This window comes from Quercus suber, unplaced genomic scaffold (genome assembly GCF_002906115.3).
Source record: "Quercus suber isolate HL8 unplaced genomic scaffold, Cork oak 2.0 scaffold_74, whole genome shotgun sequence".
Taxonomy (NCBI): domain Eukaryota; kingdom Viridiplantae; phylum Streptophyta; class Magnoliopsida; order Fagales; family Fagaceae; genus Quercus; species Quercus suber.
In genome coordinates, this window is record NW_027069539.1 from 162,409 (window position 1) to 184,886 (window position 22,478).

Below are 22,478 nucleotides of genomic sequence, written 5' to 3' on the forward strand. Positions count from 1 at the left end.
TGTATATGTTTTTTTACTCTAATTTAGTTTACTTTTTCTTTATAATATATATACAATATTATCCAAAACCATCTTACATAAAATATTACAAAATTATTCGTGCATCGCACGGGCAACTTACTAGTTGAGATTAATTAATGGCCACACACACAATAGTCACTTTGCATTGACACTTTGACTTGGTTTACACTAGTCCACCACCAAGTACAAATTATTCATTTGTTTCAAAGTTTTATACAAAGAAAAAAAAGTACAGGAGAGAGAGAGAGAGAGAGAGAGAGAGAGAGAGAGAGAGAGAGCCACCATTGGGCAACTAATGCTACAGTTAGAGTCAAGACCAACACTGAGTGGTAAGTGGGTAAAAATTGGGGATTTGTGTTTTGTGATTTGATTTATGGTTTTTGTGTCTTTTTTGTTTAGATTGGATTGTTGCTTAATTTGTTGATAATTTTGGTTTATTTAAAGGTTATTCTTGTTATTTTTGAGACAATTGGGCTTGTTTAGATTGGAAATGTGATATGTTTTGTGGGTGTTTTTGGTTAGGTTCAAAGGTTTTTCTTGTTATTCTTCGGACAACACGTAAAAAGGTTGGTCAATTTGTAAATTTCGATAGTGGACAGGGGCCAATAATATATATTTTGGGAAAATTTTCAATTTTCTGTGTATATATATATATATATATATACTAAGAAATTAAAATAATAATAAAAAATTGGTTGGGAAAATTTTCAATTTTCTGTGTATATATATATATATATATATACTAAGAAATTAAAATAATAATAAAAAATTGGGGGAGGGGGGGCCATGGCCCCCTTCAACCCTAACTTAGTTCCATCACTGAAGTAGGCTTGTTTTTCTTTCGCCTATATAAATCGGTCACCCCACAACATATCATTGTGGAAATTGTAAGTTATTTTAGAGAAGTGCCTAGTGAAGTGCTCCAGGTATCAAATTTTTTTGGTTTCTTTATTTCAATGCAGTAAGTAAGATCAATTAAAGCATATTTGAGATAGACACTCTCCTTCTTGTGTGCAAAATTTATGGTTATATTTGACGAGGCAATTTAAATACATACTTAAAGCTTGAAGCTCAATTTCTTTGAGATTTTAAAAGTTTGAAGCTTCTTATTTTGTAGGCTAAAATTTTATTTTTACTTCTAAAATACAGCACATGTTCTATTTCGTCTTTGAATTTAAATGTTTTATTTTCGTCATGAAAATTTAAAATGTTCTATTCTTTGTTATTCTTGTCAAAATATATATTCTATTGTCAAAAAGTTTGATGAAAGTGGATGAAAGGATGAAATATTGAGATGTCGTTTTAAAATTTTCAGAGATGAAGATAAAACTTCTTAAATTATAGACAAAAATAGAGTATCTACTAATAATATAGATATATTGGATGGAAGAATATATATATATATATATATATGCACACACACTCAAAACTTGCTTTGGCTTCCTTCTTTCATGATTTATTTTTTATTTTTATTCTTCTCTAAATGTCACCATTGAATCAGTTGGCTTCTTTGCTTATTATTTCTGTTAGAGAGGGAAGAGTGTTAGGAAAGCAATGGGTTTGGCAGATAACAGATGGTCACTTAAGGGAATGAGCGCTCTTGTAACTGGTGGAACCAAAGGAATCGGGTTCTTTTCTCTCTCTCTCTCTCTCTCTCTCTCTCTCTCCATGTTCCACTTCAAAGGGTCTGAATTAAATAGGCAAGTATTAAAATCTTTTTGATTTTGTTCAGGTATGCTATTGTGGAGGAGCTGGCCAAACTAGGCGCAAGAGTACATACTTGTTCTCGAAATGAAGCTGAGCTTAAGGGATGCTTAAAGGCTTGGGAAGGTAAAGGGTTTGTGGTTACTGGTTCAGTCTGTGATGTATCGTCTAAAGCCCAAAGAGAGAAGCTAATGGAGTCTGTCTCCTCTGTATTTAATGGAATGCTTAACATCCTAGTGAGTTGTCCCTCATCCATGTAGCTTTGGAGACCTATTAAAAAAAAAAAAAAAAAAAGGATCATCATCATTATCTTTTCAAAAATATATATATATATATATATTCAAGATTTCCAAAAATCATGCATCCATTTCTAAACTAGTGGCATTTGGCCATACCTCATCCATTTTGAAAAAAAAAAATCATTTTTCCTCAAATATCAAGGTTTCAAAAGCCATGCATCAATTTGCAAACTAAGGCGTTTGGCCATACCTCATTCATTTTCAAAAAAAAAAAAGATCATTGTCATCAACTTTTCAACAAAAAAAAAAAAAAATCAAGATTTCCGAAAATTATGCATCCATTTCCAAACTAGGAGAATTTGGCCATGCCTCATCCATTTTGAAGACTAAGGGCATTCAACTATGCCTCATTCAGGTGAGATCACCCATGTGAAGACCTTCCAAGTAAGCTCAAAGTTTTGAGTAACAAGGTCGCATAAGGTAAACTCTAAACTTTTTTGAATCAAGTACAGTTTTCTTTCAAATAAGTTCATACATGCTATACACTGTAGGATCAACAATAGCTCTCCTACCTTCAAGGGATCAACCTTAGTTCTTTAAAAACCCATAGGATCGACTATAGTTCTCCTATACACTGTAGGATCAACAATAGCTCTCCTACCTTCAAGGGATCAACCTTAGTTCTCCTATACACTAGGATCGACAGTAGGTCCCCTACCTTCAAGGGATCGACCTTAGTTCTCCAAAAAACTCATAGGATCTACAATAGCTCTCCTATCTTCAAGGGATTGACCTTAGCTCTCCTAAAACTCATAGGATTGACAATAATTCTCATATATACTATAGGACCGACAATAGCTCTTCTATCTTCAAAGAATCGACCTTAGTTCTCCTAAAAATCACAGGATCAACAATAACTCTCCTACCTTCAAGGGATTGACCTTAGTTCTCCTAAAACTCATAGGATCAACAATAGCTCTCCTACATTCAAAGGATCGACCTTAGTTCTCCTAAAACTTATAGGATCGACAATAGTTCTCTATATACCATAGGATCGACAATAACTCTCCTACCTTCAAGGGATCGACCTCAATTCTCCAAAAACCCATAAGATCGACAATAGTTCTCCTATACACTGTAGGATCGACAATAACTCTCCTACCTTCAAGGGATCGACCTTAGTTCTCCTATACCATAGGAACAACAATAGCTCTCCTACCTTCAATGGATCGACCTTAGTTCTCCTAAAACTCATAGGATTGACAGTAGCTCTCCTATACACTAGGATTGACAGTAGCTCTCCTACCTTGAAGGGATCAACCTTAGTTCTCCAAAAACTCATAGGATCGACAATAGTTCTCCTATACACTAGGATCGACAGTAGCACTCCTACCTTCAAAGGATCAACCTTAGTTCTCCTAAAACTCATATGATCAAAAATAGTTTGCCTATATACTATAGGAACAACAATAGCTCTACTACCTTCAATGTATCAACCTTATTTCTCCTAAAGCTCATAGAATCGGCAATAGCTCTCCTACCTTCAAGGGATCAACCTTAGTTTTCCTAAAACTCATAGGAACGACAATAGCTCTCCTACCTTCAAGGGATCGACCTTAGTTCTTCTAAAACTTATAGGATTGACAATAGTTCTCCCATACACCATAGGATCGACAATAGCTCCTCTACCTTCAAGGGATCGATCTTAGTTCTCCTAAAACCCATAGGATCAACAATAGTTCTCCTATACACTATAGGATTGACAATAGCTCTCCTACCTTCAAGGAATCAACCTTGGTTCTCCTATACCATAGGATCGACAGTAGCTCTCCTACCTTCAACGGATTGACCTTAGTTCTCCTAAAACTCATAGGATTGAAAATAACTTTCCTACTTTCAAGAGATCGGCCTTAGTTCTCCTAAAACTTATAGGATAGACAATAGTTCTCCAATACACTAGGAACGATAGTAGCTCTCCTACCTTGAAGGGATCGACCTTAATTCTCCTAAAACTCATAGGATCGACAATAGTTCTCCTATACACTAGGATCGGCAATAGCTCTCCTACCTTCAAGGGATCGACCTTAGTTTTCCTAAAACTCATAGGATCGACAATAGCTCTCCTACCTTCATGGAATTGATCTTAGTTCTCTCAAAACTCATAGGATCGACAATAGCTCTCTTACCTTCAAAAGGTTGACTTTAGTTTTTCCAAAATCAATAGGATTGACAGTAGTTCTCCTACTCTCCCCAGGATCGACATTATCTCTCTTACCTTTAGTGAATTAACTTTAGTACTCCTAGACCTTTGAGAACAACTGCAATTCTCCTAATCCCTTGATTGATAATTTCCAAATTTGTAGAATTTCAATAATCTAAAATCTCAATCCTCATAATTCTAATATAAATTTTCTCGTCTGTGGTAGGAAAATTTCAAACTTCAAAACACAGATTGGGTGAATAAAGTTCTCAATTATTTAAATTCAGACTGAGATAAAGAAACCTCTTTGTCACCTCAGATTTAAACCGAGATAGAGAAACCTCTCAGTCGCCTCAAATTCAAACCGAGATAGAGAAACCTTTCAGTCACCTCAGATTCAGACCAAGATATAAAAACCTCTCAGTCGCCTCAAATTCAGACCAAGATAGTGAAACCACACAGTCACCTCAAATTCAGACTAAGATAGAGAAACCTCTCAGTCGCCTCAGATTCAAACCGAGATATAGAAACCTCTCAGTCACCAATCACCCCAGATTCAGACCAAGATAGAGAAAGCTCTCACTCACCCCAGATTCGAACCGAGATAAAGAAACCTCTCAGTAACCACAGATTCAGACTGAGATAGAGAAACCTCTCAGTAACCTCAGATTCAGACCAAGATAGAGAAACCTCTCAGTCGCCTCAGATTCAAACTGTGACAAAGAAACCTCTTAGTCAACCCAGATTCAGACCCAGATAGAGATAGGTCTTAGTCACCTCAGATTCAAACCGAGATAGAGAAACCTCTCAATCACCCCAGATTCAAACCGAGATAAATATAGCTCTCAATTGCCTCATATTCAAACTGAAATAGAGAAACCTCTTAGTCACCTCATATTCAGACCAAGAAAGAGAAACCTCTCAGTCACCTCAGATTTAGACCGAGATTGAGAAAGCTCTCAATCACCCGAGACTCAGATTGAGATAGAGATAGCTCTCAATTGCCTCAGATCTTCAAATTGAGCCAGACATAGTTCTTAGTCAGCATTTTAGATCGAGCGAATATAGTTCTCGATTGCCTCATCAGCATTCAAGATTTGATTCAGGTTAATCAATTATCAAGAAGATCAAGTATTCAGTTTTCATTTTTATATAAATAACAAAACACTAGTTCAGTGTCCCAAGGTTTTAGGTTCTAGGACTAGGAAATCTTTGGAAAGTCAACCTCGATTAAATCACGGTCACTAAAATCAAAGTCTTTGTTTTACATTGACATTCGTTTTGTAAGCTTTGTCAATGATGGGCATTCTATAAACACTCGATTTTGCAACCATAATTTAATCTAGGAAGATGACTGTAATGACCAGTCATATACCCAAAAAAAAAAATTATAGTTGTATTACATGCATTAAATCATTCATTGTATATCATAAAAATGATCTTGAGAATATAACGATTGCAACGGTATGCCCAATTCCCAAATCGAACCGACGGATTGAAAGATATCACATGATCAAATTTTCAGGTCTTCATGCATTTTTTTGGGTGGAACCAATCACGTGTGATTAACTTAAATCGATTTTGATTGGTTAAACAATTAAAATTAATTAAATAATTTTGTGATTGGTTGTTGGTTTTTGTCAAAAATAAGCCTACTTGCATAGGAATAAAATGGATAATAAAATAATAAGGAAATTGTTGATAATTAAGTCTTTTATAATATTTATCTCTTAGATAATTATTACTTTAAAGACCTGATTATCAAGATAACATGGATTACTTTTAGAATATGAGTTAATAACACATCTAGGTGCAATCCCTGACTCAAAAATCCTCAAAAAAAAGAGTCCAAATTGAACCAAAATTGGAAGAGGGGCTTGGCATCCAAGGGGGCCAGTCGACACTCTTAGAGTGTCAATCGGCACCTAGCAAGTGCCGATTGGCACAAATTTAAGGCCCGGCCCAGGAACCTTCGGATTAAGATAAAACCTATCCTTTCCAAATTTTTGGAGGTAATGATGCATTCCAATTCGTATCTGATCTTATTCAGCTTATTTTTCAAGTATCCAACCTCTATAAATAGAGGAAAAAGATCAGAAATCAGGGCCCTTCTTTTTCTGACTTCTTTGCTCCCCTTACATTAAAGACATTCTAGAAGCCTTAGCTTTAAGAATTTCTTTTTTGTAAGTAAAATATTTTAGATCTCAAAGAAATGAAAATTTCTTTGATTTCTAAAGTATTCTTCCATTGAAGGGTACATTCATGCCAGTACGTATTTTATTTTGTTCTTGTGTTTATTTTGTTCTTTTCTCTTAACTGATATATTTGTGTTGATCATGGCATGTTTTTTTTATGAATGTGTATAATGTTATTGTCAATATCATCTTGTTCACAATTTATATAGGCCATGTTTGTATGTTTGGTTGGAATTTTCTTTAGTTTAACATGCTTATGATTTAATTCTTCTTTAATTTCAAAATCTGCAATTAATCACTACAACATTTTTTTCTAAATAAACACAAATATGTATTATCATTAAATACATATTTGAAAATTTTTCTGAATCAAAAACGAATCGGTATTTTCATTAAATACAGATCCAAAAAAAATTTTGAATCAAAAGCAGATCTGTATTTTCATTAAATATAGATCTAAATTTTTTTTGAATAAAACAAAAATAGATTTGCATGTTCATTAAATACAAATCTAAAATTTTTTTCAAATAAAAAATAGATCTATATTTTTATTAAATACAAATCTGAAAATTTTTCCAATAAAAAAAATCTGTATTTTCATTAAATACAAATTTGAAAATTTTTACTAATCTGTATTTTCATTAAATACAAATTTGAATTTTTCATGCATACAAAAATGATCTGTATTTTCATTAAATACAGATCTAAAATTTTTTATAATAAAAGATGGTTTTCTTCTTAACTAAAAATTGCAGATTTTGAATTTTTAAATAGTGAATTAATATTGAATTTATGGATTTTAATATGTCATTGTAGTGTCATGCGTCTTTTGAAAGGGTATATAGTGGTCATGTAGAGTCTAGAAGACCAGACTCCGTCTTGACGGAGTGGGTGCCTTCTCATTCCGTAACCTAGCCCCCAAACTTAGGTTTTTGGATAATAGACTAGTGTTTTATCTTTCGTTTTGGTAAATTGTAACTGGGATCAAAGTTTTGTAATTTTTACATAGATTGTATTTTGAACCAAAGCCTTGTAATATTACTCTACCAAGATTGTATTTACATAATTAATGAAATTTGATGTATTTGATGTAAATTTTATATTTATGTTTTTCTCATTTTTTGTAACAAAAAATAAGTGACAACCCCACACAATTACCCAAAAGAGAGGTGCCTTAAGCACCCAAATCTCTTTTTGATAGCACCCTTAGGAATTTTCCTGGTCTCTCATAGTTTCAAAAGACGAAGTGCAAATCCTTCGGCAAACTGTTCACAACAGAATCTGCTGAATTTCAGAAATGCCGAATGCTCATCTGCAGAATATTTTGTAGCAAAAAGTTTCAAAAGTCAAAGTGCAAATATCTCAGCAAACTGTTCATAGCAAACTATTCTGTAGCAGAATATTGTATTGAATTCCGGCAAGTCTTTTAGCAAAATATCCAACCACAAAATTCAGTATTGAATTCTTGAACTTTCTCATTGCAATCACAAATCCAACATGATTATCTTCTACAACAAAAGTGATCATTGTCCCATTACGAATTCATAGGAACACCAACAGTGTGAAGATGTGTAAAAGGGTAGTGGATGATTCCGCTACAGCAAAAAATTCGAGTCTAGATCTTATTCAACAATTTTAAGACTTGTTCTCAAAGCAAGAGAGGTGCATACAAAGCCTTTCATGTTCACTTTTACTTAATCAATCTCTTGCTACTACTACATTAGCAAATATATCGGTATCAATGAAGAGAGGATGGAGAAGTAATCAATTCGTCGATATCAAAACATCCACTTTCAACCAAAGAATACATTGAAGGTGTGTGACAGAATGGTGGTATGTCCAAATTAAATCCATGCCTTGGAATGAAGCCAATTTCTCAGCTTATGCGTACTTTCCATAAAGAAGCCCAAATCTACAAGTAGCTGACAAACTAATATTTGCCCATTACGGGATCTAGCAAACCAATTCAACAACATTGAAGAGTTAAGAAGTTTTCTTTGAAGCACCTTGGAGGATTTATGCCTAGAGTAGCATCATTGATCATGATATTTATTATATTTCTAAGAAAGAATGTATCAAATCACTTGTACTACAAACTACACAACTACACCATCATTTTTCAAGTCCTGAAGCTCATTGATGCCTATGTCTCATCCTAGAAGAACTCTGCAACAGTGACAAACTCAAAGCTCCTTCTTTTGGCTTGTGTACAAAAGGGAAATAGCAAGATCAATTACTGACACACATTCTGCCATGAATAGAGTCGCTCATCTATTTGTTGCAGAAAACTATTACATGGTTTTTATTGAAGGAATTTTGCTGCAAGGGCTTTCTGCCACAAGAATAAAGAAGCATGACGTCTCAGGAAGATGTTGGTACATCATGGGAAAATTCTATATTAGAAACCACTAACTCTTGGCTATTACTAGCCAACCATGAAGCAAGACGTAGCAAGCTCCATATAAATATGCCCATACTCAAAGCAAGCAAAGAAGAAACCCAAGAAATATGGGTCTTAGTAGTGAAAGCCAGCAAAAGGGTCGTGGTCATGAATTCTTGGCTAAAAGTTGGCAAAGGAACCATGATCAAGAGGTTTTGGAAAAAGTCTGCAAATGAGCTATAACCACAATCATATGTAGTGTTAGAACATATGTGAATCATGTTAAGAACATATGTCATTTAAAATTGGCTAATCCTTTGACAAAACGCACTTTACTTGTAATTGGGTAGATCTAGGATATGTTTAATACTTCAAGGAACAAGAAATTCAAGTCCAAGTATTGAAGCCACGCAAATCTATTCAAGAATTAAGTGAAGAAGTGCTGTATTTTAAAGCTCAACAAATAGCTCGACAAATGTATCTATCAAGGTTTAAAATGTGAAGCTCGACAGCTGTATCTATCGAGAATTACGAAAATTAGTTTTTTAGATCTAATTTCACGAATATCCATGTGTATGTGTTGAGGCTTTCTTTTCTCACAACCCTAAACATATATAAGGATTATTTTAGGGCCGTCACACTTGATGCAATATGATGCAAAGGTTTTATTCAAGCATACTGTGACCGAAGACATATGCCATAGTTTATCTTTCTCTTAAAGAAGCTACTGCGTTTGTACGCCGTAGGGTTTTGTGACCAAAGAGTTTTTTTATCTTCATCGTGTGGATGAACTGAAGAACTTTGTAGCCAACATCCTTCTCAAGTTGGTGTGTTAGTCACGTACTTGGATCTGTGCATCAATTAGTTAGTCACGTACTGGGAGCCGTGCATTGAAAAGGAGAGATTGTCACTACAGAACAAGTCCAATTGTTTATTGAGGTAAGGGTTCAACTATAGGTTGGTATAAGGTACTGGGATTTCTTTACTTGTAACCACTTGTTTTGATAATAGTGGGTTCTCGGGTGTGGTGACCTTAAATTCACCTATTGGGATTTTTGCCTTGGAGGTTTCCCCATTTGTAAACAAACCACTGTGTCAAATTTAATTTCTGCTACATTTAGTTATTTGGTGATTTGTTTGTGCTACCATGTGTTATTGCATGTTAATTGAATTAATTAATTAACGTGGTTAATTAATTGGTTAATCTACACAAGGGGTCAATACATTCCTAGCCTATCATGTAGCAGAAAATACATGGGAAGAAAGTGTGTTCGTAGTAGAATAAAGCTAAAGCATGCCTAGGAAGTAGCTTTTTCCCAAAATTTCAAGCAACAAAGAATTCTATAGTATGGCAACTTGTAGATCCATGGCATCCAAAAATGTTTGCTGAAGAATGCATGAATCACATGGCAAAGGTGATCTTATTTTAAAACTGCCTATTTTGGCAAAAGAAGATCTCTTATTATCTTGAAAAGCTTTATCCGTAGCATCAATACTAAGAGAAGGTGATCTAAGTATGACATTAAGCCCATCCAGTTTTCTCACATGCTCGGGGCTAAGTCTCATTCTGCGGCAAATCTCGGAAGGCTTCTGCAAAAAGGTCAAAGAAGCAAAGAAAGGAAGCAAGAAGAGGAGGCCTACAAGCACTCCAAGAGAAACATATGTAAAGGTGAACCAACAAGCACTGCAGCAGAAAATAAATGTTCTTTCAGAGACTTTAAGGCTTCAAGAGTGCTCCACAAAAAAGCTAAGTAACAAAGGAACTCACAACAGAAACAAAAGGTGGAAATCAACGATGAAGTGCAAACATCTCTCTAGCAACGCATTCAATGGCAGACCACCTTCCACAAGAATTGGAAAGACACTGCCCAAGCTTAACAACATGAGAAAGAAGAATTGGGAGAAATAAGATCTGCAGTAATTTCAAGGAATTTTTTCTTTAGCAACATTTAATCTTCCTAAAAGATTGGTGTATCCTACTCGCCTAGGAAGGCTACAACAAAATTAAGAGATTTAGTTTACAACAACATCTATGCCTTTTCATCAAAGAAGCAGTGATATCCTCACCAACAATGGCTGTGGCAAAATAACAAGAATATGTTAAAGAAGAAAGAAAGAAAACATGAAGGAATCAATAGTTGCTATTGCAGAATAACAAAGAAAATGTTTAGAATGAAAAGAAAGTGAAGATTTCTCATGAAAGCATCTTCATTGCCCCTTGAAAAAACATCTATAGTGGCACCACTTATAGGCACCTAAAAATGAATGGCAAACTTAGTCACTTCTACAGAAAGATCAATTTTGCAACAAAACTAGAATTTATGGTAGAATCAAAAACAGCCCGCAATGAAAACAACAAAGGTACAAGAGTATTGATGATCTTGGGGGCTAGAATTTCCTCTACTATTGCAACAATACATTTGCCCATGTTAATAGTAGCTCCAAATAAGGAGGTTCTCCATAAATACATTATCACTGAAAGAAACTTACCTTTCTAAAAGGCCTAACATCCTTCTCCGTAGAAACTTTATCTTGGCGAAGAATATATGAGTTCTTCAACACAGCAAAAAGCATTATCAACAAATGAAAGAGTACTCTACTATGATGAGGGCTTGCAATATTAGCTCTGTGCTTTGTTTGAAATAAGCAAAAGGAATGAAGATACGTGAATGCAAAGAGAAGAAGAAGGCACAAGAAAAGGGAGCGAAGCCACTCTTTGATCTACACACTTAGAGGAAGCTTTCCTCTTATGAAAAGAACTCAACTTGAAGAAAACTATTTTGATGAAACTCTTTTCAGTCATCGGCTTAGATGCGAGGTAGTAGAAGACAACCCTTTCTCTATTTTTAGAGAATGAATGAAGCCCAATATGAAGCAACCTTAAGTTACTAAAAGAAAAAGAAAAATGAAGACTATATGAAGGATCCTTGCTCCGTAAAGTACTGTTTGTGAAGTTGGCAAGAGAAAGAAGAGAGTCAAAGAATCCAAAGAGCAAATTTTGAGCATTCTGAAGAGATGAGAAAATGTAGAACATCATAATGAAGAAGAGCCAAACAAGGAAGGATTCCACAGCATTTGTATCTCCTAACCATTCTCAAAGAGCAACTACACTTATGGAAGAATGAAGAGATGATACTAAGGAATACGTAGGGAAAGTAAGAAAGCAAAAAAAGTAAGTTAGCTGAAGCATTCAAGCCTAATTCTTCTACCACAGAATTTGCTACAATCTTCACTTATTGCAGTATAGATGCTACTCTAGCTGAAACAGAGTAAAAGGTGTATTAATGTAAAGAAATAAGGTCATGTATTGCAACAGAAGCGAAGAAACTAGTAGCAAGAAGAGTCTGCATATTCTGCAAAAGCAGAAAAATGAGTATTTATCCTTACAAAAGCAAAGAAATGAGTATGTAATACCATAGAAAGCAAAGGTGTAAAGAAACAAGCATGCATATTGCTATAGAAGCAAAGAAATGGGTAGTGCTACTGCACAAACATAAAGAAATAAGTATACAAATTGCCGCAGACATAAAGAAATGAGTACCAGCATAGAAGTCCAAGATCACAAGGAATTTTCAAAAAGCAGACCAAGAAACAAGCCTAATAGGCTGAAATGGCAAGATTGATGGCTAGCAAGCCCACAAGAATAAAAAGATGTAAAGAATAAGTAAATGGGCCAAGGAAGCCCAAGAAATGAGGTAGTAAACCCGTGAGAATAATAAGAGGTACAGAGGAAGTAAATGGGCTAGGGAAGCCCAAGAAATGAATTAACAAACTCATTGGGTTGGCTTAAAGGCCAATAAACCCAAAAAGTAATAAGAGGTAAAGATGTGGTAATTAGGCCGAGGAAGCCCGAAGAATCTAGCAAAAAGCCCCTGGAAGTAAAAAATGTAAAGAAGAAGTGAATGGACCGAGGAAGCTCGAGGAATGAAATAGTGAAATAGGCTAGCACAACAAGAATGTTGGCCAACAAAATCCAAAAGAGGTAAAGATGTGGTAATTGGGCCAAGGAAGCCCGAAGAATCTAGCAAGAAGCCCATAGGAGTAAAAGAGGTAAAAAAGAAGTAAATGGGTTGAGGAAGCCCGAGGATTAGAGTAGTGAAATGGGTTGGCACAGCAAGAATGTTAGCCAATAAAGCCCAAAAGAGGTAAAGATGTGGAAAGTAGGCCAAGAAAGCCCTAAGCAAAAGATTGATGAAGAGGTGGGCTGGCACAGCAAGAGCATCAGCCCACAAGCCCACGAGGTAACAAGAAATAAAAATAGAGGTAAATTTATGGCAAACACAATGAAGTGATGTGGCAGGATTAGTAGTCAAAAAGCCCACAAAGAAAAGAAAAGAAAAGAAAAGAAGCATTCACATGTGAGTTATGAAACAACCTGTAAAACAAAATTCCATTAGTGTTTTCCTATGAATTGTAGAAGCAATCCATATGCTCAGAGGGCTGAATGCTGATACCCATTTTTTCAAATCTGTACCCAAAAGCCCATGAGGAAGAAAGCCTAATAAAAAGCAAAACTCAAAAGCCTATATGGAGGAAAGCCCATTGAAAAGCAAGGCCCACCAAGAAGAACCAAGGGCAAGAAAGGTCCAAAGAAAGAAATGCAATGGAAAGTAATCTGCAGTAGAATGCAGATCTGCAGCAGAATACAAATCTACCATAAAATATAGTTCTTCAGAAGAATGGCTTCGACGGATCAAGGCAAATTGGGCCCAAGACCCTTTTGATCCAGTCAACATTATTTGGCCCACAAATGCCCAAATCCTTTTGTATAAAAAGATCGGCGTGAAAACTAATATCACGATGAAAAGAAACAAGGAACAGTAGGAAGTGTCACTAGCAGGAATTGCATGAAGGAAAGAAAAGCCAAACCAAAAGAAATGACAAACACAACAGGAAATGCATGAAGAAATAAGACAAAGACACACAGTAGAACAAAACAAAGCTAATCTGCTACAACAGAAATGGCATGGGAACGAAAGAAGACAAAAACAGAAGATAGTGGAGCAAGCACACAAGGGCCAGAGCACCACCAACCTGTACCCACCCAATACAAGGGAGGTGGGCCCATGGTTAAGGGGATTCAGAAGATGTGGTTTGGTGGTAGGGGAAAAGGAGTCTATATTTGGTTCCCAGCCATGACTTCTTTTGGGAATATACCCCGTTGGGATAGTATCTTACCCAAAAGAGGTAGTAGATGGCTGGTACCATCTGATGCATGCCATAGAGGTAAGTGGTGAGGTAGCTCAATCCTTATCTATTTGAACCTAGAGGTAGAGGTATACAGCAAGAATAAACAAAAAAAGAATTTTATCATGAAATGAGTAGTAGTGCAGCAAATGTATACTAAGCAGTGGTAGTGGCCGGGCAACCAATAGGTTGGTGGGCAGTCCTAAAGGAATGCCCACAACAAGCCAAAAGCAGTTGGTGAATCCCTAGGGGTAAAAGGGAGAAATCTCATTGAATCAGTTCGCTATAAAAGAAAAAGGTAGTCATAGATGAAAAGGGAGGAACCTAGGGTAAGAGAGTAGTAAGCACCTAAGAGAGGCACTTAGAGGGGGAGGCACCCAGAGATAGGGACCCAAGAAAAGGAAAGACTCAAGGGGGAACAACCCACGACAAGAGAGCAATAAGAAACTAAAAGTAAAAAGAACAAAGAGAAAGAAAGAAAGAAATTGGTAAAAAGAAAAGAGAAAACACGGTAGGAATAGGGGCATGCATCAATAGACTATTTTTTCCCTCCCTCTTAGCAAACCCACTCTTTAAAGTCCCCTAAAAGTAATAGCTAGTAGCCATTTAGGCTTATTCTCCAAAATGCACAATTTTGATAGCAAAAGCCTATGACATGGTTGTTTAAGTTGAGGTTTGGGTTCCTTCTGTTGGAAAAACACACATACAAAACATACACAGCGGAAAATTAATAGATCTACTTCATTCGCAATTGATAACATAGACTATGTAAATTTTAGAATTTAAGAACAAGAGAGCATACTTTGGTGCAGTGAAATTCAAAACTAAAGATTAGAAGTACTTGGGAACACTTTTAATCTTTACTCCAATTCCACTTATGCCTAAGAAGTATGGTCTCTCAATCAGTTTATATGTATGTGTTCAAGGGAGAATAAGAGAGTGGCTTACTCTCACATACACACCTTTTTTATTCGCTTATAAAATTCTATATGTTTCTCTCCTTAAATATAACTAATTATCTAATTAGACTAGCCTTTTGGGCCATTCCAATTGGGCTTTAGTATGTGGCTTGGAGTGGGACCAAAAGGGAACAAATAAGACACTAGCTCCAATAGGTTTTGGGCCTTTCTGCCAACTCTTGACAAGCCCAAAATTACCATTAATTATATTTAATACCACTATATAAATATAATTACACTCTATGCCTTATTAATAAATTATATTCCAATACTTTATTATACTTACAACCCCTTCATTAAAATATTCATAGTAATACAAAGCCATGAATGTTAACTGCCACTTTGAAGAATACTACATCTTAATCCTTGAGTACTTAGTTTTATCCTTTAAGTTATACATCATATATTTATAAAATCCAATTTCATAAATATATACTTTAGTAACTCCTTACTAAAGTGGTTAGGCCTAACACTCTGAATAACCAAACCCATTAAACTTATCTCAAGGGAATATTTATATCTCCGTTAAGAAATTATAAATTTCATCTTGAGAATATATGTTACTTCAACACTAAATATGGCTACCCAACATACTAAGGTTTTGATCGTGACTTTAGATCTCACTTCCGATATATCAAAGCAACATTCACTTCATAATCAGGTTCATTATTCTCTCAAGATTGAGAGTTCATGTAAATAGAAGTCATGAGATTTATTATTTATTTGACAATCATTAGTAGAATAATAAATCTCATAGCGGTCCAGTTCAATATGTCTTAACACTTAAAACATAACAACATATCAACTAGAAGTCTCCACTTTCATGATCAAGACAAATAATCTTAGTTGACATTTTATAATCTTCGCAGATGAAATGCCCAATTTCGCCACCGACTACAAACTAAAATTCTGAGTTTACAAAGAACTTGTGACTTGTATCTTCTGTGACTAAATCACATACTATGCATCTCATGGACTATATGATAATGTCCAAATATTCATGTTACTATTATTTAGATAATAATAAAATAACTTTATTACACAACATAATGTCATACAATAGGATTTAAAGGGCATATATCCTAACACCTTCTTGGTTTACATATTCTAGGGAAGATCTAATCACAAATATATTTGATTTCACTCATTAGAACTTATATTTTTTGTATTTAGTCGGTCTACTATAGCACGTTTTTATCTCATTCGCTGCATCAGTTGTCCTGCTGTGGTATCTTTATTTGTTGTACTAGTTATTATGTAGTAACAACTTTTTTATTATATTTACCATCTTAACTATTATACTAGCTAAACCTTTTTCTGCTGAGACTTTCTTATTTCTTTGTTATTACATGTTTTACTCTTGACACGAACTAATCATTATCCTACCATAAGTATATATACATTTACATTGTATCTCATGTTTTGCAAAATATATTTTATATATGTATATGTGAATACGTATAGGAATATATATGAATATATGTATGTATATATTTGAGAATATGCTAACCCATGTAAACTAACATTTACTTTATGAGTATTTTCGTTGGGTTTTAGATTTATTTATGTGCAAAAAATAGAAAAGTATTTCAACAATAAAAAATGAAGAGTAGTTATTCACGTTGCAAAAAAGTACAAAAAGCTTTACTGCATAGCAGGAAGCTTTACTACGCAGCAGAAAGCTTTACTATGCAACAAAAAGTTTTACTGCACAACAAAAGGTTTTACTGCATAGCAAAAAGCTTTACTACACAGCAGAATGTTTTACTGCACAACAAAAGGTTTTATTGCACAACAAAAAAGTTAATCCTGTGGCAGAAACTAGAGAAAAGTTCCTTTTGCAATAGAAACAAAGGATAAGCCCACTTTGCAGTGTCTTCCCATGGACTTTGGACTCAACGTTTGTGCACAAACTATCAATGGTACTTTGGATCCCATTTTGTGAAGCGCCAAGCCCTACTTCCTCTTAGAAAAATCCTAGACTAAATGATGTCCAATAACATCAAAACGCATGTCTAAGGTACAAGAAACGTAAAATGAACCCTCGACAATAGTAGACGACCTCCTATCTTTCTTGAAAGAGAATCTAGATGTGTTTGCCTAGACTCATAAAGACATGCTAGGCACAGACGAAAGTGTCATAGAACACCATCTAAATGTTGATCAAAAGAAGAAGCAGGTCCAGCAAAAACGACGAGTATTCGCCCCTAAGCAAAACAAAGTCATTATGGAAGAAGTAGACAAGCTCCTAGCAGCAGGTTTTATTTGAAAAGTCTATTACCTAGAGTGGTTGGCTAATGTCGTCATGGTGAAGAAGTCTAATCGGAAATGGAGGATGTGTGTTGACTTCACTGACCTCAACCAAGCATGCCCAAAAGATAGCTTCCCCCTTCCAAGGATCGACCAATTAGTTGATTCAACAACAGGACATGAATTACTGACATTTCTGGATGCCTTTTCAGGATACAACCAGATTTGCATGAAGAAGACAAGGAGTAAACGGCATTCGTCACAAGCCAAGAGCTCTACTGTTACAAAGTAATGCCCTTTGGACTAAAGAATGCTAGGGCCATATATCAAAGGTTGGTGAACCAAATGTTTAGCAAGAAAATCGGGTGGAATGCAGAAGTCTATGTTGATGACATGCTTGTCAAGAGTAATTTGAACATAGAACATTTAGATGATCTAAGGGAAGCATTTGAAACACTCCAAAAATACAAGATGAATCTCAATCCAGCAAAATGTGTCTTTGGAGTGTCATCAAGAAAGTTCCTTGGTTTCATGGAGTCCCAAAGAGGAATAAAAGCCAATCCTGAGAAAGTGAAGGCCATCCTGGAAATGACTTTGCCCAAAATTGTGAAAGAAGTTTAAAGATTGACAGGTCAAGACACAGCTTTGAACAGGTTTGTGTTGAAAGGTATAGACAAGTGCTTGCCCTTCTTCAAGACACTCAACCAAGTTTTGAGTGGACTGAAGAATGCGAAATAGCTTTCAAGAACCTGAAGGAATACTTAACAAGGCCACCACTCTTGAACCCGTCAATAAAATGAGAAGACCTTTTTTCTGCATCTTGCAATCTCTTAGACAGTAGTGAGTTTTTTATCAAAAAAGAAAACAGGGTGCAGAGGCTAGTGTATTACACAAGCCAAGCCTTCTAAGGCACAAAAGCAAAATACCCCCATCTAGAGAAGGTATCATTTGCATTGATTGTAGCATCAAAGAAGCTTTGTCCATACTTCCATGCACATCCTATCTTCGTTATGACAAACCAACCCATCAAGAAGGCCATGAATAAACCAAACGCAGCTGGATGCCTAGTGCAATGGTGTTAGGATTGGTGCCCTTAAATCCTATAATAAGATGCTATGTATAATATTAAGTGTGACATTGTGTTTGACATTATGTATGACTTAATATTATATTTAATAAATTTGTTTTATTATTATCTGAAATAATGGTAACATGAATATTCAGACATTATCATATAGTCCATGAGATGCATAGTATGTGATTTATGTGAAGAGTCACAGAAGACATAAATCACAAGTTCTTTGTAAACTCAGAATTATAGTTCGTAGTCGGTGATGAAATTGGGCATTTCATCTGCGAAGACTATAACATATCAACTACGATGATTTGTCTTGATCATGGAAGTGGAGACTTCTAGTTAATGTGTTAATATGTTTTAAGAGTTAAGACATATTGAACTGGACCGCTGTGAGATTTATTATTCTCCTAAAGACTGTCAAATGAATAATAAATCTCACGACTTGTATTTGCATGAACTCTTAATCCTGAGAGAATAATGAACCTGATCATGAGGTGTAGGTTGCTTTGATATATCAGGAGTGAGATCTACAGTTATGGTCAAAATCTTAGTATGTTGGGCAGCCACATTTAGTGTTGATGGAACATGTATTCTCAAGATGGAATTCATAGTCTCTTAACGGAGATATAAAATATTCCCTTGAGATAAGTTTAATGGGTTTGTTATTCAAAGAGTTAGGCCTAACCACTTTAGTAAGACTAAAGTATATATTTATGGAATTGGATTTCATAAATATATAATGAATAACATTAAAGGATTAAACCGGGTACTCAAGGATTAAGATGTAGTAATTTACAAAGTAGCAGTCTACATTAATGACTTTGTATTACTACGAATATTTTATGAAGGGGTTGCATGTATAATAAAGTCTTGGGATATAATTTATAGATAAGACCTAGAGTGCAACTATTTTTATATAGTGGTATTAAAAATAGTTAATGGTAACTTTGGACTTGTCAAGAGTTGACAAAAAAGCCCAAGGCCCATTGGAGCTAGTGTCTTATTGGTCCCTTTTGGTCCCACTCCAAGCCACACACTTAAGCCCAATTGGTAAGGCCCAAAAGGCCGGCCCAATTAGATAAATTGGTTAGATACAAAGGGAAAAACGTACAGAAAAATAGAGGTGAGAAAAACATCATGAAAATGGTGTGCATGTGAGTTTTTGTCACTCACAAGTCATCCCTTTGTTACCAATCGAGAGACCACACATCTTGGGCGTTAGTGGAATTGGAGTGAAGATTAAAAGTAGTCCCAAGTGCTTCAATCTTTGTTTTGAAATTCACCGCTTCAAGGTACGATCTCTTGTTTCTCTAATTCTGAAATTTACTTTGTACGTGTTATCAATATCGAATGAAGTAGATCCGTTTAAAACTTATTTTCCGCTGCATTTATCTTTATATCCATCAAATGGGCCATCGAGTTCAATCAGTTCGACATCAAGTACAAACCTCAATCAACAATTAAAGCCCAGGTATTAGCAAATTTTATTGCTGAAATTACTTTTTCAAGTGATAGCCAAACACAGTTTTGGACAGTTCATGCCAATGGATCATCCGTCAAAGAACTGGAAGGCGAAGGAGTCGTCATGATATCTCCTGACAAGGACATCCTCAAATATGGAGTACAGCTTCAATTCCCAACCACAAATAATGAAGCAAAATATGAGCCAATACTCACTAACTTAAGACTAGCTGAAGCCATGGGCATCAAAAGTTTAGTGATCAAAAGTGACTCCAAGCTCATCATCGGACAAGTGAACCATATGTATGAAGCAAAAGAGGAACAAATGTGGAAATACCAAAGGTTAGCCATTCAAATGGCCAATCATTTTGATGAAATTGAGTTTGACCAAGTGCCAGGGGAAGAGAATTTAGAAGCAGATGAGGTTGCTCGATAGCCTCATCAAAACAACAAGCTCAAGATGAAGTATTGATGATTGAAGTATTGACAAAGCCCAGTATCAAAGAAATCCAAGCTCTCCAGGTAGAGTCCAAAGGCACTTGGATGACTCCAATCCTTTCATACATTTAGGAAGGAAAGTTACCAAAAGATCCTAATGAAGGTAGAAGAACCAAGGTTTGTTTAGCGAGATTCGCTATTCTCAATGGGCAATTATACAAACAAGGGTATGCACTACCATACCTCAAGTGCTTAAACCCACAAGAAGCGGACTATGCACTCAGAGAAATCCATGAAGGAATCTATAGAAACCACTCAGGTCCAAGGTCGTTGGTAAATAAGGTCGTTAGAGCCAAATATTTCTGGCCAACAATGCAGAAAGATGCATACTCCCTGGTCTAGAAATAACTCAAATGCCAACGCTTTGGAAATATTCAGAGAATTCCTACAGAAAATATAATGAGCATTGCCTCAACATAGCTATTCACAACATGGGGAATAGACATCGTCGGACCACTCCTACAAGGTAAAAAAACAAACTCAATTCTTACTTGTTGCAATTGATTACTTTACCAAATGGGTCAAGGAAAAACCCCTTGCCAGGATCACGGAGGCAAAAATCCAGGGCTTCGTCTAGAAAAACATCATTTGCAGGTTCAGAATTCCGAGGATCGTCATCTCAGATAATGGATGGCAATTCGATAACTCCAAATTTAAAGATTCTACCACGAGTTAGGAATCAAGAACCACTTCTCCTCCCCTAGATACCCCCAGGCCAATGGATAGACAAAGGTAACAAATCGGACCTTACTAAAGATCATCAAAGTTTGACTTGAATGGGTAAAAGGGGCATGGCCAAAAGAACTCCCTAGTGTGTTATGGGCATACTGGATGACAGTAAGAACTCCTACAAGAGAAATCCCATTCAAACTAGCCTTTGGCACAAAAGCAATCATCCCAATGGAAGTTAGTTTGTCCAACCTCGAAAGAGAACCTTTTGATGAGAAGACCAATGACATAAGTCACAAGTTAGACCTTGACTATCTAAATGAGGTCAGAAAAGATTCCCTACAGAAAATGACGAAGTACAAGCAAAAGATGACGAAGTATCATGACCAAAGGGTCAAGCCCAAAAGGTTCAATCTTAGAGACTTAGTGCTGCGCAAAGTCATGAAAGCCACATAAGACCTAATACAAGGAAAACTAAACCAAATTTGGGAAGGATAGTACAAGAATGTCGAGTACTCTAGAAGATGAGCTTATTACCTTGAATCATTCGATGGAGTTACCTCGCTCGTGGAATGTAGAGCACCTCAAGAGGTATTATTGTTAGTTAAGGAATGTTTTCAATTTTCCTATGCCAAACTATAGTGTAAGCAGGAAAGAATAAAGGGATAAGCTCCCTCAAAAGAATAAATGTATTTTCTTGGAAGATCCACAAAAATGTTATGTCAACTTCACCAAGGACAAGTTTCTAAACAAGAGATTCATTGAAATCCAAATGAGTAAAACCATGTAGATGATAAAAATCCTTAATAAAGGACAAAAGTTGTCACATAAGGTTAAATTCAAATGAGTACAATCATAATGATGGTCATAATGACTAAATTCACAAGGTTAAATTCAAATAAGTCAAATGATTAAAATTCACAAGGTTAAAAACCAATGGATAAATCATAATGACAGTCAAATTCTCATCACGAGAGTAAAGTCATGTGATTAGATCCACAAGGTTAAAATCAACGAGTAAGATCATATTGACAATGAAAAATCCTCAAAGCAAGAATATGTCATATGATCAAACTCACAAGATTAAAACCAAGGAGTAAAAATCATGTTGACAACCTAATCCTCAAAGCAAGGGTGAGACACATGATTAAACTCACAAGTATAAAAGCTAATGATCATAACAACTTCAACAAAATTCTCAAAGTCATAAAAAGTAGACAATATCAACAAATCATCCTAATTATCAAGATTAGCAAGAAGCATGTGAAGATCAAATGCTCCAAATCATTTAAAAAAGAAAGATTGTCTCAAACAAACTCATCTAAACATAGACAAGAACCAGACCAAAAACAAGGGCAAACCAAAATAAACAAAATAAAAATAAAGCTTAAACAATAGGATTAATGGCAGGATCAGCAGGAGGATCAACTGGTGCATCCACAGGGCCTTCGCCTTCATTTCCTCCTTCTACTCCATCTTGCTCATTAGCCCTAGCTCTTTCATAAGCCATCATCTCCTTGTCAATGGCCTTGAAATCTAAGTCAAAGTAGTCAACGGCTGCAAAGTGGTGCTTCATCAAAGCCTTTGAAGAACTCATCAAAGGTGATGATACCAAAGGTCTTTGATGCTTAGAAGTC

At 35.5% G+C, this 22,478-nt stretch overlaps 1 protein-coding gene across 4 annotated transcripts; it reads left to right on the plus strand.

Moving 5' to 3' along the window:
• The first annotated feature begins 281 nt into the window (after positions 1-281).
• LOC111999096 (noroxomaritidine/norcraugsodine reductase) lies at positions 282-1,994 on the plus strand. 4 transcript variants are annotated; one of them, XM_065773423.1, is made up of 4 exons: positions 289-350; positions 544-587; positions 1,552-1,649; positions 1,754-1,994. In XM_065773423.1, the coding sequence occupies exons 1-4, from the start codon at positions 317-319 to the stop codon at positions 1,983-1,985; spliced, it is 408 nt and encodes a 135-aa protein (XP_065629495.1). In that variant the 5' UTR covers positions 289-316; the 3' UTR covers positions 1,986-1,994. The 4 variants fall into 4 exon arrangements, with proteins under 4 accessions (XP_065629498.1, XP_065629495.1, XP_065629497.1 ...); XM_065773426.1 differs by lacking the exon at positions 544-587 and having other exon boundaries at positions 282-350; XM_065773425.1 differs by lacking the exons at positions 289-350; positions 544-587 and adding an exon at positions 791-947 and having other exon boundaries at positions 1,523-1,649.
• Positions 1,995-22,478: the final 20,484 nt, after the last annotated feature.

Bases quoted from the DNA above. Each gene is read 5' to 3' on its own strand.
- LOC111999096 (XM_065773423.1), top strand. From the start codon at position 317: ATGCTACAGTTAGAGTCAAGACCAACACTGAGTG. The intron at 351-543 runs GTAAGTGGGTAA...GTTTTTGGTTAG, and splicing joins GTCAAGACCAACACTGAGTG to GTTCAAAGGTTTTTCTTGTT. The intron at 1,650-1,753 runs GTTCTTTTCTCT...GATTTTGTTCAG, and splicing joins GGTGGAACCAAAGGAATCGG to GTATGCTATTGTGGAGGAGC.